The sequence below is a fragment of the Balearica regulorum genome, chromosome 1, assembly GCF_011004875.1.
Source record: "Balearica regulorum gibbericeps isolate bBalReg1 chromosome 1, bBalReg1.pri, whole genome shotgun sequence".
Taxonomy (NCBI): Eukaryota; Metazoa; Chordata; class Aves; order Gruiformes; family Gruidae; genus Balearica; species Balearica regulorum.
This window is the reverse complement of record NC_046184.1, coordinates 146,675,797-146,691,643: the sequence shown is the minus strand read 5'-3', so window position 1 is coordinate 146,691,643 and position 15,847 is coordinate 146,675,797. Positions and strand designations below refer to the sequence as shown.

The following is a 15,847-nucleotide window of genomic DNA, read 5'->3' as shown; positions in this document are numbered from 1 at the left end:
TACTGAGTGCTGGTCAACTAATGTGCAAGTAACATAGTAACACCTCACGGGCCTTTGCAGGCCTTGCTTGTTAACAAATATTTGCAGCTAGAATCTCCTCAGCACAATTTAATTATCAAAGGAGTGAAGTATTCATAAAAGGATATACTGCCTAGGGCTCCCTAATCTATCTGTCTAGATCTTCCTTATCTGAAGAATTTCAATTGCTGCTGTTACTTACCACGTTACGCTTATTTCACAGTTTGGTGAGGAACAAATTGTATAACATAGAAGTACATAAACTCTGTAACTGCCTCACTTCAGCGGAGATCCTATCGGCAGAGGCTCTCTCTGCTGCTCTGTGGTCTCTCCTATAGCAATGAACTGCTGCTGTTTTCACCTGATCAAAATTGCTTTCCAGTTATTCCGTGACAGGATTTGGTGCCGTGACTTGGATTCACGCGTCCTGCTTCACCTGGGAGGACCGCAGACTGATCCCTGCTGAAACCCCGTTGGTGCCACTCAGAAAGGTAAGGGACCTTTTGACATCCCTACTGGAGCTTCAGCCAAGAGTTGTCTGTATGGACAAGGATGCTGGAAGTCAATGTCCTTACAGACCTAATCATAAGTCTTTAAAGTCCAGTAGAATTCAGTCACCCTGACTTTCCAGTTAACTTTTCCTTCATGCCACAGCCTCAGAAATGTGATTAGGACACCCCCAAAGACATAAACATCATTGCTCCTTTACTTTCTTTAGGCCAGACTGGTCCTTATTTATCTTGCCCCATTAACAGCAACATTGTTTCTTGCCTAATTGATCTGGTGTGTCTCATTCCACTTTACATGCCTCTGATTTTCCTGCAGTTCCCTTATCTTCAGAAGTAGTAAACACTGTTGATATTTCAGGACAACCCTAGAATGTCATCTGGTAACAAGACCTTTGTGTAACTATCCACCTCATTTCTGGATACCATGCTTTCCTTTAAAGTCCTACCACCCCAGTTAACCCTCCAGGAAAAGACTCTTAAGTAAATTGGGCTGTGCCATAGCACCCTGAATGGAATTTACCTTGATGTGCTCACACTCAACAGGGTGAATTTATGGCTTTTTTGCTTGATGACCCTCTCATTTCAGATTTAACTAGCTCTACTATTCAAGGGCAGTTTGGTGAAGAAAGAGTTATATAACATAAAGGTGTGTAAACTCTCTGACTGCCTTATTTGGGCAGAGTTCACATCAGCAGAGTGTGTCACTGCCGCACTGGGTTCTCTCCTACAGCTAGCGCAATAAACTGCTTCTGTTCTGACCCTATCAAAATTGCGTTCTGCTTATTCAGCTTATTCGTCTTCCTTTCATAATGTTACTTTATACTGCTATTATTTTTATTTAACAGGAAAACTGTCATTTTCGGTTTACTATTGCCTTTCATTAGCAAATTTTCTCTTAGGTGGTAACATAAGTAACTCTTTTCTCCTAGATCTGTATTTGCAAGTGTATTCCCTAATGCAGAAGAAGTGTTCCCACTTTTAGCTTAGATACCAGTACCTATGGCCGCAGCGGCTCTCAGCTTTGTGCCTGGCAGTGCAGGTGCAAAGGAGGCACATATGGCCTCCCTCCCAGTTAGCCTCTCCTGCCCTCATCACATAAAGCCCCGCACTGAACTTCCTAATCCTTCCCCATCCTTTTGTACGCGCACAGACAAAATGTGCCCTAATCCAGGGTAGAACTGCTAGACTGATTCAGTACACAGCGGCGAGCTTATCTTACTACAGCGGAGAGGGTCACCAGCACCCTTCAAAAGGACTTTCGGCCAGAAAACAGGGGGACATGCCTTTTCACACAGCTCAGGGGCTGAGACACAACCTTTGAGCACGATCTGCAAGGAGGGGGATGCAGCCTCGGGGATCCAGCACAGAGGCACAGCAGTTTTTCATCTGTCAGCCACCCGTACCTTGTCTGCTACAGAGCCAGTGTGCGATGCCTCCACCGTTTTCCCTGGTTTATGCAGCGATGATGTCTATTAGCACAGAGCAATACAGAGCTGCAGCTTATTGCAGTGGCTTACATCCAGTTTGGGAACCTCAGGTGCAGGCAGTGTGAAATCTAATTGCTGGTAGGTAATATTATGCAAAAGCACAAGATTAAACAGTTTTAATGACAAATAAAAGAAAAATTCAGCTTGTAGAAATTAATGTTTTAATTTTGTTTTCAATAAATTAACTTAAAAAGCAGCAGTTTAGCTTGCATTTTCAAAATGCAAGTCACATTAACATTTTCATACTCTCGCATAGCAGATTCCACCTGCTGTGCAAGTCATCATCTTGTGGACACAGTCTTAGCAATGTTGTCGCTAGTGTAGTGGTTTCGTTTGGGCAAAACTTACTGCCAATAAGGCCCTTCATCAGTTCACTGCACAGTGCTGGTGGCAGCCACTGCTCCGGCAAATCAATGTTACAGGCTTCAATCTTTCCATGCTTTACATCCATATCTACTTTAACATCAAGAACACAACCTTTATAGACCATGTTAAAAGAAGTGCTTACACTGAACTTTGGTGTCTTTCCATACACCCATTCCCAGGTTTGTAGTTCTTTAGTTTTATTATTAATTCCAGGAAGCACAGTCTCATCAGATGGGTTTATTAAGGTGACATGATGATCTATTCGGTGTTGCATAGCATATTCTTCAGCAATGGCATCCAGGAGCATCTCACAAGTTAAACCAGGATCATCTTCAAAGAGGTTTTTCACTGAGGCAGGCACGCTCGGAGTGGCATTGCTTTTTAGCCCTTTATAAGGACTCTTTAGCACAGAAGATAAAACAAACTTATCTGCACTACAGAGTAAGGTGCAATGGTGATAAGCAGTTGCCCTTCCCAGCTTTGCAGCTGTACCTGAGATTTTGTATTGCCTGTCTAGCAAGATGTCATATCTGTCAGTGACATGTACATCTAACTGGGGGCGCAAGGCTTTCAGTGCCTTCACAATTAGTTTCAGGTTTTCCATTCGTTCATATTTTTTTCTAGTTGTAAAGAAAGTCAAATTGATATTGCCTAAGTCATGGTAAACTGTCCCTCCTCCACTTCTCCTCCTGGCTAGTTTTATATTTTTTTGCCTCAATAGCCTGAGGTTGCATTCCTGCCAGGGATTCTGATGTCTCCCTATTACCACAGCAGGGGAATTTCTCCAAAGGAAAAGGACCTGTCGGTTCTCTAAATTCATGTGGTCATGGATCCAGTCTTCCACAGCCAGATTTTGGTAAACATCATTAGAAACAGACTGGATAATGAGGCCTCCGCTAGTTGTGCTTCTGAAGCCAGCTTTTGGAGTTCTGAGGATACAGGATAGCTGAAGGCAGTTCTTTAATGATGACTGGAGTACCATGGTTTTCATAACTGGACAGCAGATGGAAGGAATGCTTGGTCTGGTAAAGCTGAACGTGGCAAGTGCTGTGTCACAACCTGCTGTTGTGACAGAAATGAAATGCTAGTGGCAGCCATGATGCAGTCATGCTCTTCCCAAAGTAGCAACGCTCCTGAACTGATGTGATTTGCAAGGCATGTTTCTCCTCTTGAAGCTCGTGATGCCGTTCCAATCCTGGCGTGTGCTTAACGTAAAAGCTAGGGTTGTTGGAGTAGCTTCTACTCACAGTACTTGGTGCCTAAAAACTAAAGGAAGAAGTGGAATTAAACTGTGGATTTCCCCCTCCCTCAGTAGTCTTGCTAGTACAATTTGTGTATTTTGCTAAACTTACTTTTAGTCGGCCATGCTTGGGGTTTTTTTCTTGATCTAATAAGAAAAAATAGGTGCAACAAGTTCATGAGCTTGTTGGGTCAGTGACGAGACAGCCAGGCGCAGGGCCTGCTGCCCCGGAGCCTGCAGCGCCCAACCCAAAGGCCCCGCGGAGTTAACCGGAGCCGGAACCACCCGGTGCCGTCCCGGGCCGCATTTCGCTCTCGGCGCAGGTGTTCCTTAAGCCACGGCGGCTCCCCTCGGCGGCCACCCCTCACCGCACGGCAAGCCGAGCGGCAGCTGACTCCGTCCCGCCGTGAGGCTGCACCGGGGCGATGCGCCCCCCCCCCCACCGGCCCGCCCTCCTCAACTGCCGTCCCCTGCGCGCGCGGGGCGCGAATCGGTACTCACGGCGGGACGAGGCGGAGCGAGGCGGCGGTCGCGCACGACCAGGCCCTTCACCGCCGGCGGCGGCCCCTCAGTGCGCTCCGGAACACCTTCCGGTTCCCGAGGTTAGAGGTGCTGGGGGCGGGCGGCGGGCCTGCGTCGTGATACGTGAGCCCGCCGCCTGGGGTTTAGGCGAGCAGGCAGGAAACCCAGCGCCCTGCTGGGAGCGGAGGGCTGCAAGCGGCTTTTGCGGCTCGGGTGAGAGCTGAGGGGAGTGGGTGGCCCCACGGTAAGCGGCGCTCTGGGGCCGTGAGCGGTGCGTGCAAGTAACGCTTCGCACACCGCAGCCGGGACGCGCTACGGCTTGGGGAAGGTGAGAAGGAGCGAGAACGATCAGCTGCTGGGCAGCGTGCAGCTAAGTACGTTAACACTCATTAGCCTGGTGAAAAAACCCCCAAACCTCCTGTGGTAAGAGATTGTAAAGTGGTAAGTGGTGTTAAAGAAAGTAGGTCGGTGTTGATCTTTACTGTCCCTCCCAACACGGTAACTGTGAGGTGTCGGGTCATGCTGGCAAGTGGCAGATGCACAGCGGGTGTAATGGGTGATTGTGTGTGCAAGACCCAGCTGTGCAGTTCTTCGCCACAGGATGTTCTGGGTGATAGAAGCTTTCCTGAGTTCAAAGGGGGACTGAACAAGTTAACACAAATGCAGAGAGGCTTGTCACGTACATAGAAACTATCCGTGGCATTCATGAAGATACACAAACTAAATGTTGATAGCATAATCCATTAACAAGCTGGAAATGGACAAAGACTAGATAATTAAAGATGTAGTGCATGCAGCAGATTGTTCTCAGATTTGCATTGATTTAAGCCATTCTTAAAGTCTACCAGACCTGAGCTGTATCTTCTTCAAGAGCTGTTGTCTGTATTTAAGTTATCATTGTGGGCCAATGCACTACACTACTAGTTGAAGTTTTTATCCACAGTAGTATCTATATGGGCAAATATATGCTATATACCTCTTGCTGATGCACATGTTTTCAAAAAGGATACATTGCATGCTTTTATTTCTCATTCCTCCTCAATATTAGAGTCCCAAGACATGAAGGAATTGCAGAGAAAAAGAGTGGGACAGTGGGTTGTGATAATTCACACAGACTATGCCTGTTGAAGAGGAAGAGTTACAGGTAATTTTCTTCTTTCTAGTTCTAGGAGTAGGTGGCTTAGGAAGAAACACCAAGTCGATATCGTCATTCAGGTGAAACAGTAAAATTATTTGAGGAAGTATTTTGGCTTTGAGTATGAGGTGTTCATATGTTTGCTTCACCAACAAAGAAAACTGTTTATGAGTGGACCTGAATTGCCTTTATCTTCTGATTGAAGAAACAGTACTAGAATAGCTATGTTCCCTGAAAGGTGAAGGAGAAAAGAAGGTGGATAAAGGGTGAAAGGCTTCAGAGGTTAAAGATGTGAGCTTGGGGTTGTTTCCTACCGAAGAACTGGATCATTCCTTACCAAACTCTTAAAAGAAGGATGTGGGTTTAGCAGGGCGAGTCACCAGATACGTGCTGGTGGTGATTAATGGGAGAAACAGACTCTAAAAGGAGCCTGAGGTGATGTGTGCCCCAGCACTTGGCATGTTGTACTATCGCATTAAAAAAGAGTTGGTAATTATTTTAAGCAGTTTGAAATGGGCATAATTTGTCGCTAAATTAGACTGGTGATAATTATGCACTAGGGTGAACTATTCTGTAATGCATAGGATAAAGTTATGTGGAATTCGTCCATAAAAATGTGTTTGTTTAGTGTTCCAAATATTGGAAAATCAACTTTTGAGGCGGTTGGCAGAATGCACAAGTGAACCTGGCCACTGTAATGCTGGTCAAAGGAAGTGAAATGCATCTTGTGGGACTTCTGATGTTACTGAAAAACAAAAATGCTGGCCCACTTGTTTCCATTTTGGCACCTAACTCTTGGAAATTTGCAATGTGTTGTTTTGCCACGTGGTGTCACTAAAAACATACTGAGAGCTGTTACACTCTTGGTTTTTTCAAGTTGAAAACTGTGGGCCTAACCAAGGCAATTCTGTTCCTCTAGTTAGAACCAGAATTTGCTAAAAATGAAAGTGTGCAGAATAGTAGGTGGACAGGTAAAAATGTCATGGGTCTGTTTCTGATGTGCTGAAGGATAAAATAAGCATGCAGCCGTAAAATGCCTGTTTTGAAAAATGGCTATTGTTGAAGATAAACCCAGCAAGATAATCAGAAATATTCTGGCAGTAAGCAAAAAGTATGAATTCATACAACAGGATTATGTTACATTATAAGACAGCAGAAGATCCTGACAGAGAAACTCAGAATATAGAGTCAGCCCTTGGTACGATCCAGCGAAAAAGTGCCTTAGTGACACTTATTCCAGCATTTCTCTCAAGAATGCAGCTCTAGGTTCATTCTCTGTGTGCAGGAATCCCAAAGCCATTGGGCTATTCTCCTGTGATGAAATGTCCATCTGCATAGCCAATGCTGATTTTCACAGAGCCTCAGGCAGCAGCCTAAAGAGGATTTTTAGATATAAGGAAAAAAATTACTCACTGTGAGGATGGTGAGGCACTGGCACAGGTTGCCCAGAGAAGCTGTGGATGCCCCCTCCCTGGAAGTGTTCAAGGCCAGGTTGGATGGGGCTTTGGGCAACCTGGTCTAGTGGAGGGTGTCCCGGCCCATGGCAGGGGGGTTGGACTAGATGATCTTTAATCTCCCTTCCAATCCAAACATTCTGTGATTCTATGATTCTAAGATTTATTACTTTCTTCATTTTTCTCTAGCAGGAGCTAAATTATGGATGAAGATGTGACTAGGGCAAGAGGGGAGAAGAAGGCTCCTGTTAGCAGAAGAGAGGTTGAACAAAGTCATAACAATGCTGACATCTTTTTCCCTGTGGACCCACCTGGGACCTTTCTAGACTTGACTTTAAATATCCAGCTTGCCAACTGGGCTTCTGCAGTAAGAGGTACTCTGTTCACCTTAGCTCTGCTGCTGTCATCATAAATCTCGACCTTTTAAAAGTCTTCAGAAATACAACATTCTCCCAACTCATTTTAGAGATATTTTCCCCATTTTTTTTCAGTCCTGAGAACCACCTTAAAACGAAGACGTCCTTGTAATGATTTGAGCTCTTTGTTTTTAATGGGCCAGTAAATTAGCCAGACTTAAGCTGTTGCTGTGGTTTCAAGTCTCCTGGCCCAGCTACCCCATAAGAAATTCTGCATTTGTGTTTTACTGCCTTCACGTGCCTGTCAATGTAAACTGCTTGAACTTCCCATCTACTAGCTCAGTAACTACTCTAATAATGAAGTTATTTTTTTTTTTTTTTTCTCTGCTGGAAACACAGGAAAAGGGCAAGTCTATCAAATTAACATCAACATAACATCTCTGCCATCTTATGTTGGCTAATGAGACTAATGTCCTTCTGACTCCTTAAACAGGCCATGCATTCTGTTATGGAAACACATCCTCGATGCCTGCCCTAGCCCCAACAATCAATGTAATTTGGAACAAACTATAATGATTCCATATCTGTCCTAATTTGTACCAAATTTTCAGGTGTGGTATCTGATACTTTCCCAATGGATGAAGTGTACACACCATGATTTATTTCTCTCTTCACTCAGTCTAGTGAGTAGAGGATTATGTAGGAAGCTGCAAGTTTTGGAGGGTGAGGTTCATGTAAAGGTAGTGCAAAGCTATATATGCTAATGCCATCTTCTTTGTGGACCTAAATAATAACCTTTTGGGATTGGAATTTTAAAATTTCTTGTGCCTTAACTACAATCCTATAAATCACGTATCTGCAAAATACAGTGATTATTATTTTTGCTTTTGAAAACAATCCTGTCTATGAGTTTTATTCTTGTTTTCATCTACAAATTTTTGTTTGGTACACAAACAGCAAAGCAACATTAACCAGCATTAACATATAAGAGAGAACTCACCATACATCACTTAGAGAAAACCATAGACGTACCAGAACAGTGCCAACTAAAAATATATCATTCTACTCCTAAAATGAATTTTTGTGAGGAATAATTTTGATAAGGTTATGAAAACCTGAAATGCTATCTTTTCACATCTCTTTTGGAGGCAAACATGAAAATGCAGAATCTTCTGTGATGATTTCCACCATGGCAAAATCAGAAAGTAAGACTTAAAAGAAATCCAGGATGAGGAAAAGAAAAGGACTGTTTCTCTTGCTCTTTTTCTGGAAGTTAAAATCTTCAAATTTCTTCTCTGTCTTTGGGTGGAGATCGTATTTCAGAGGTGTTACTCCTAATCTCCAGAAAGGTGAGCTCTATCCATGAACGCTGAATAGTGGCAGCTTGCCAAAAAAAAACCCCTCCTGTAATTTACCCAGCACTGTCTCCAGAATATAAAATCTGTACCAATGCCTTACAGAGGTGCTGTAAATAACTCCTATCATGGGGTATAAGAAAACATATGAAAGAAATTACTTCTTATGATTTTTGCTAGTGGAATAAAGAAAAGCTTAATTAGCCTTGTAATACCTTGATGTTTTTAACTTTACAATGTTTGTAAACCGGTCAATATATTAGTCCTAGCATTAAAAGACAGGAATGAGTTCAGACTGGGGTTTATCATATGTGTGAAGCTAATGCATGACACTGTCAAGAAACAAGTTTAACGTTAAAGGTAGGATTTATTCTGGACAATATAACTGGCACTTCTGTCTTACAAATACATATGTAAATTAGACAGGTTTTTGATAGAAGATGAGGTTTAATTAAAGAAAGGCTATTTTCACAAGATTAAGTCCTTCTTAGCTAACACTTGTTCTTGTCATGCCAGAGAGGTATGGCAATTGTTGGAGTTTTCATCTGTGAAAGTGTCTTCTTGGATATTAGTTTCTGAAAGAGACGAACCTACTCAGAGTAGAGGTGTTCAGCTGAGCTCCCTGCCTGTCCCAGTGGATCAGCTGTGGCATTTTACCATACCCGTCTTCTATCCTAGGGCTGGACTGACAAAGCATGGCTGTTTGGCTTTGCCTCTGCAGTCTTCTGACCTGTAAACATCGCTCATGCTGCTTCTCCCTTTCTCTGAGGCTTTTGGATTAATTAGGGGCGAGGACTATGCTGCATGTGTGCGGGGAGGTTGGAGTTAAAGGTAGTTAAGGGTGCTTGAAAACAAAAAAAATCCACTCAAACCAACAATGGGAGGTATTGCCTATGTCAGGGTATGCCAATCTGTGATACTCAATCACCTCCCTGTCTCCACCCCCAAATAAGTACGAATTATTGAATTATTATTTGAGGAAGTAGCCTTTTTATCTGTTGAGGTCTGGAGACAACATTATGTCACTTGAGAGACTTAGCGTAGCTCCCCCCGCAACAAAAAAAAAAAACATTCAAAAGGATATAGCAGCAACCAGTCACTAAATATTCATTTGTACTTAAATCCAAAAAGAAGTATGAGCACCTTTTCTTGACTTTAGTAATGTTTATTGAGGAACTATGCTATAAGTCATACACCCAATATCTGGAAGTTTAATTTTAATAGATAAGAGTTACTCAAAAACCTCCCAAGATGAAACCAAGTAGAGAAATAATTAAAATTTCTATGAAGGCAGTGCTTATAAATATTTATATCAGAATTAATGGGAAAAGGGTTTTACTGATAATTTTGTACAAGATTTTACAGTGCATTAGGGTTTTTTATGATTTTTTTTTTTAGGATTATTTCTAACCTCTCATTTGGTTTTGCCTCTAGCATTTCAGTCGTACACCCCTGTAAGGACACCAGGTATTACGATCATCTTTGAAAGCAAGATTAAAGAGCATAAAAGTACAGAGACTGCATACTCACTACACAGAGCTACTTAGCTAAGCTGTTGTGCTGGTACTGTGCCAGAAGTTGGTATGTTCATTGCAGCTGCTTGGCTTCTGTCCAGCAGGACTCCCAGCCCAAGGAGGTGGAACAGCCTCAGGGTGAAGGGCGATAATGTGAGAATGTAATGGTGATGGGTAGCTTTTCCTTCAGGGGGAGACTCGAGTCGGGGGGTTCTATGGCCCTTCACAACCATCCAGATTAGCCAAGGCTTTCACTCGGCTACCTGGGAGAAGATGAACCACCTCCCGCCTTAGCTGTGCGGCCGCGGGGAGGCGAGGAGGTGCCTGCTGGCGCCGAAGGCCGCGGGCCGTCCTCAGGGCTGAGGAGATAGCTTTCAGAGCCGTGGGGGCTGTCCCGCCGCCTCCTGCCTTCCCCCGGCCCCGCTGGGCAGGCCGAGAGGGGCGGTTGGGAGGGTGCGGCAGCCCGCCGGCCGTTGCCGGGCGCCCGGGGAACGCGGAGGGGAGGCAGCCGTTGGGGCGGGGGGAGCTCCCCGTCGGGCCGGGACGTAGAGCGGGCAGGGCGGCGGGTGATTGCGCGGGGCGGGCAGCGGCAGGTGCCTCACCTGGCCCCGGCAGCCGCCATGAGCCGGAGGGGGAGAGCGGGGAGTCGCCCCAAGGTAGACACCGGCGGGATATGCCTCGGCGTCCCGCTCGGCTGCCTCGGGGGGTGGGGGGGTGGGTGTTCGCCGAGCGGCCGGGGGCGAGGGGTAAGGAGGAGGGCGGCAGCGCGGGGGGCGCGGGCATTTCAGGTGCTGCTGCTGTGTACGCTGCGGAGAACAAGGAGCAAAGGAGCATCTTAAACGATTAAATACTGAAATACTTGGAACTCAAAAACAGTTTTGGGGACTTAATCAGCCTAAAAAGTTTACTATCTCTGAATTCTTTTGGGCGTGCTGCAAATGTCTTTAGTGCTGCGTGAAGCTTAGCGTGGTTTCATCCCGGTTGCAAGGGGCTTGCATTATCATAGTTCAGAGGACGGCCATGAAATCTATCAACAGCAGTAGTTAAATTTTACCACTTTATGGCCAGCATAAGTAATACCTATTTTAGGAAATATAAAAATTACCATGTTTTTCAAAAAATTCTCTTTCACAAGTTGAGTCGAAGTAGTATTGTGAGTGAGCAAATACTTTGTATTCTATCTGTAAATTTGAGTCCTCATTGGCCAGTGAGGTACTGAAAGTACCAATAGCTTGTAAATGACTGATCTGTTCTCTTCCCTTTCTAGAAAGACTAAGGCAATGCATGTAAGTGGAGACAGTTGTGAGTGCCTCTGTCAGAGAGAACAGACTATTACGATGGGATTCACGTCATCAAATTTGACATGTCAATAGTGATGATCACTGTAACAGAGATGTCTAGGCTATCTTTATTGTCAGAGATACTCCTAGGGCATGATTAATTTTAGGATGAATGTCTAAAATCTATTACAGGACTCACTTTCTAGAAATGCGTCTTTGTAGATACCCAAAATTAAGTCAGCTTACTCCTAAACCAAAGTATCACTTTTAGTGGTGCTTAAAAATACCTTGAGGCTGATGGTCAGACTGATATTTGTTGGCAGAGTTTTGATTCAGATGAGGATGAATGTGGTAACTCATCAAACCAGCTGCCCTAAATTTCCTTGAAACTCTTGAATCTGAGCATGGAGAGAAATTGTTGTGGTCATGCTGGTGGTGATAACTTCCTGCTGGTGGGTAATTGAATGTTCATATTGTTAGACCTGTGGGCTACTTCCCATATTATAACAAAAGCAGCCTATTAGGTGTTGAATAGCAGTGTGAAGCACTGGTGTGCTTGCCGCTCACCCTGCCTCACTGCGACTTGTTAATCTTTCAGAGGGACTCATTCCAGCAACCCTGCTTTATCATAGTTATTCTGAAAAAGCTGCCAGAGGGCACTCCATCTTTCTCTTCCTTCTTGTATTTCAAAGTGTTTGTGAGTTTCTAAGGAAACATAAGCGACAGTAATGTGAGTTGATGATAACTAGCTCCATATCCCTATGTTCAGTGGAATTGAACAGAATTTGAACACTTACAAATGTTACTGGCCATGCTCTATATTTGAGAAGATGCTGATAGATGTAATTCATAAGTAATGTCCATATTTTGTCTTATCATGCATTTCCTCTATTTTGATACAGCTGAAATAGAAAAAGATGCTTTTCTTCATCCTTTTATGCCTAGAAAGTTAAATGGTAGCATTCTCCTTGCCAGTTTATATTGCTGCAACAAACTTTCATGAGTTAAAGCAGAATGCAATAACATGACAGGAGCAAAGGTTATTTGTACTTTATGATTCTTTTATGGCTATGAGTATTTTTTGATAGTGTTGGTATTGGGTTTTGAGTCTATAAAGCCTTAAGTGCTTGGTAACTTTGCTTACAGGCTGCTTTCATCGTATAGCATTATGAGCACAACTGTAATTAGCTAAGGTGTTCAAATTATAATTCCTGTCTGTGTAAAGCAGGGTAAATTTCTAAAATGGTATTTTCCGTGAAGAACCCTTAATTTTGTAGTCTAAATACGGTATCTCTGAGTGCTTGCCATAACTTTCTTGGTTATCCAAGAGAAGATGAGGGGGGGAAGTCATAGAATCATTTAGGTTGGAAAAGACTTAAGCTATGATACAGGTTGGCTGTATGGAACAACAAAACCACTTCTGGTGTAGTCAGTTACTTGAGGCTTGGGGGTGTAGACGTGACTCAGACTTAAATTTTGTCATTTTAAGTGTTGTTTGTACGTTCAGATAAGAGTAGGATTTAGCCTCCCTGCCCTTCATTGGCACTCCTCTTCCCACCATGTAGAGCAGGTGTCATTGTGAACTTCCTCCAGCAACAGCAGAGCTCTATTATTTTATATCTTATTAAAAGTGCAGGAATCTGAAAACACAGATGTACAGATGCTGTCTGTACTGCCCTTTGTGGATGCTTTCTGTGGTGTGATGAGGTTTGGTTTTTGTTTTTTTCTTTTTTTAAACTACTTTTCCACTCAACCAATCCATAATTACCACATTTTCAGGTTTATAACTGTGCTTTGTTATTAATTCAGTATCATTAGCTGGATCAGCCTTGATGAAAATAATGAAATTACAATGAAAATAAATTCTTTTTTTTTTTTTCACTGACTCTCCTAATATATTTGTATACCCATTGGACAGAAGAAGTGGCAAAACAGCAAAATTAACTACTACAGAATGTCACAGGACAGAGCCCACCCAGAAAGCTTTTTTTCACAAGGCATCTTTCAGGTCTTCCTAAATAATTCAAAATGTATTTTTGTGGACTGCTAGTAGTACCTGAAGAAAGCTCTCTGACTATTAGAATCAAGTGAACCTCACAGAATTCAACAATACTGATTTCTCATGCATTACAGGATCAGCCAGTGCAAGCAGTGGAGTTTGTGCATCGCACTGTATCCATATCTTGATTAGGCTGTGATTTTAGGAAATCTGAGGACTTGGAAAATTGAAAAGCTATATAAGGCAGCAATGTTCCTACAGACTGAGATGTTACAATAAATTGATATTGCCAAAATAGTTAGCAACTTCTGGCTTCTTACAAAAAGGCCATATAATATTTTTCTAAAAATACAACATTGTTTCAGGGAAATCATTAATCTTATATTAATTGATGAATTCATATTAATTACCAATTTGCTACATTTCTGCAGGCCTTTGTGAGGTATGTGTGAAGGGTATGGGCCCAACTCAAAGAGGAGGATTGAAGGGCATTCCTAAGATCTAACAGAACTATAGTGAGTAACTGTTGGAAACGTGCGACCAGGCCTGGAGAGACATTTCGTCTTGCAGTACTGTGGGAGAATAACTGTAGTGGCAGCCCAGCTTGAGAGAGTTTTTAGCAGAAACGTTAAGGATCAGATTCTCCATTGTCCAGAACCCTTCAAAATTAATCTGTTCAAAGTGGTGCTAGTAGTGTGTATATTCTTCATTTGTGAATAATCTTTGGGTTTTTTTTCTTGTTAAGCATAAATTGCATCTTGTTATTAAGTAATCTCTGCAAATCCTTGAGGATAAAGTAAAATACTTTCTACCTCCTTGTCCTCATAGATTGAAGATCTGAAGAAGATAAACCATGAGCTAAGGCAACATGTCATACAACTGCTTGATAAGAAGCTAGTGGTGGAAAGTCAAGTGGATAGTCTCGCCTGTAAAAATGATCATCTGTGTAAACAACTTGCTGTAATTGGCAAACTATCGGAGCAGCTGGAAGAAGAATTGCTGTTGAATACTGCTGAGAAGGAGCTCGAGGAAGCAAAGGTATCTACTTATTAGAATTAATATTGTGCAGTGATATTTTAGTGTGGTTTGTTAATATTACGGGGAGCTGTTTTGGGTGGGTTTTTTGACCTTTTGGGCTGAATTTCTAGCTTTCGTCTCTGCTTTGAAGTATCTTTGCTGGGATGAGGAAGGAGTAGGTTCTGGCCACTGTGGTATTTTTCAAGTGTAGAATGGTTCAAGGATTAAAATCATGCTTGCAATTGGAAAGAATGTAATTTCAGTGAAATAATCTTTTGATTTCATAGGATAATGGAAAATTGCATTCTATGCACATGCAATTATGTGATACAGTAGTAGCAGTCAGATGGGAGAAAGCATATTCTTTGTTTGCAATTAGTGTAACTGCATACTCAATTCTTTAGCTCATAGGTAGAGTCAAGCTGTCCCTGTTTTCAAAAGTTTCTCGATAAAACAGTTCTGGGACAAGGTATCGCAAGCTTCATCCTTCCTTTTTCACTCACTCACCCGAGAGTAACTCAGCTGTTACTGTTTTTCCTAATCCTGGACTTTTAACTGATTCCCTTCTAGATTATTGTTAATAAATAGTATGTTTTCAGCCTAGTCAAACTAGAAAACATGTACAAAATGCTCCTTTGGACTAGAACAGTTGAGCTAAAATGCTGGATTTGCACTAACGTTTAATCAAAATTACTGCATCTCTTGCTCTCAATTTTTTTTATGGTAGATTCAAATTCGACACCAGGAGAACAAGATAAAGAAGCTGGAAAACACAGTGAAAACACTAAAAGCTGTGAGTTAAACATGTATCCTTAATATGTATGTAGCTATGAAATCAGGTCATTTCCACATGAAATTAATACTTGTACAAGTGAATTTCACTTGCTTTGTTTTCACTGATAACAGACAAGCTATAGAATGGATAAACATATCTGTGTTCATTTGTAGTTCTCTGTCTCTAGATGGATGGGAATCTGTTTCTGTTTTGCAACTAGCTTGTAATGATTTTGCTTTTGAGAATCTTTTTTTTTTTACAGAATTGCATGTAACTGTTTTGAATACCTTGTAAATCACTTGCAAACCAGAAAGAAGTATCATTTTCTCTTTAAAATTTTTATCTTAGTATTCTGTCTTCCTTAAAGTGTAATGATACTTTTGGAATATTTTGAAATGTATACAGTGTTGTAATTGTAGAAATATTTGCCAGGCGTAAATCTAACTTAAATTAACATTTGAATTTATTAAGTGGACTCATTCACTTGCTTCCCATATAAGTTGACGGGGATTTTTTTATGTGTTCAAAAAAAATACTTCTTTACTGTAATGTAAAGTTTTATCTCAAAATTCAGGGCAGTGGGAGGTTTGGGTTTTTTTGGGTTTTGGGTGGTTTTTTTTCCCCTGTATAAAATATTTAAGTTTATGCCACAATCCTGCAAAGAACTCTCTCTGGAAAAAAACAAACCACTCTGACCATGTAGAGCTTACCGCTCAATTACTCTAGAAAGATTTCAGTCCTTCAGCCAGAAATTTTAGGATTTGAGAGCTAGATTCACTGAGAGGTTTAAGTGATTAATTTATAACTTTTCAGGGATTTA

General features: G+C 42.2%; 2 protein-coding genes and 1 long non-coding RNA gene across 3 annotated transcripts in view; 2 read left to right on the top strand and 1 right to left on the bottom strand.

The window, feature by feature from the left end:
- Positions 1–2,152: 2,152 nt before the first annotated feature.
- Positions 2,153–3,724, bottom strand: LIPT1 (lipoyltransferase 1). The gene has a single exon (XM_010301214.2). It carries the CDS (start codon positions 3,369–3,371, stop codon positions 2,241–2,243), a length of 1,131 nt encoding a protein of 376 aa, XP_010299516.2. The 5' UTR covers positions 3,372–3,724; the 3' UTR covers positions 2,153–2,240.
- A 321-nt stretch (positions 3,725–4,045) lies between these two features.
- The window catches only part of LOC104636596 (CRACD-like protein), a 111,704-nt gene continuing 99,902 nt past the window's right edge, over positions 4,046–15,847 (top strand). Inside the window, exons 1-3 of the mRNA XM_075762715.1 lie at positions 4,046–4,222; positions 14,064–14,273; positions 14,980–15,045. Of these exons, the coding sequence (XP_075618830.1) occupies positions 4,046–4,222; positions 14,064–14,273; positions 14,980–15,045 (453 nt within the window). The remainder of the gene's footprint in view (positions 4,223–14,063; positions 14,274–14,979; positions 15,046–15,847) is intronic.
- On the top strand, positions 4,229–8,006 carry LOC142598758 (uncharacterized). The gene is made up of 3 exons (XR_012832728.1): positions 4,229–4,583; positions 6,921–7,105; positions 7,699–8,006. It is a non-coding gene; the product is annotated as an uncharacterized LOC142598758 (long non-coding RNA).

Bases quoted from the DNA above. Each gene is read 5' to 3' on its own strand.
- LIPT1 (XM_010301214.2), bottom strand. From the start codon at position 3,371: ATGAAAACCATGGTACTCCAGTCATCATTAAAGAACTGCCTTCAGCTA.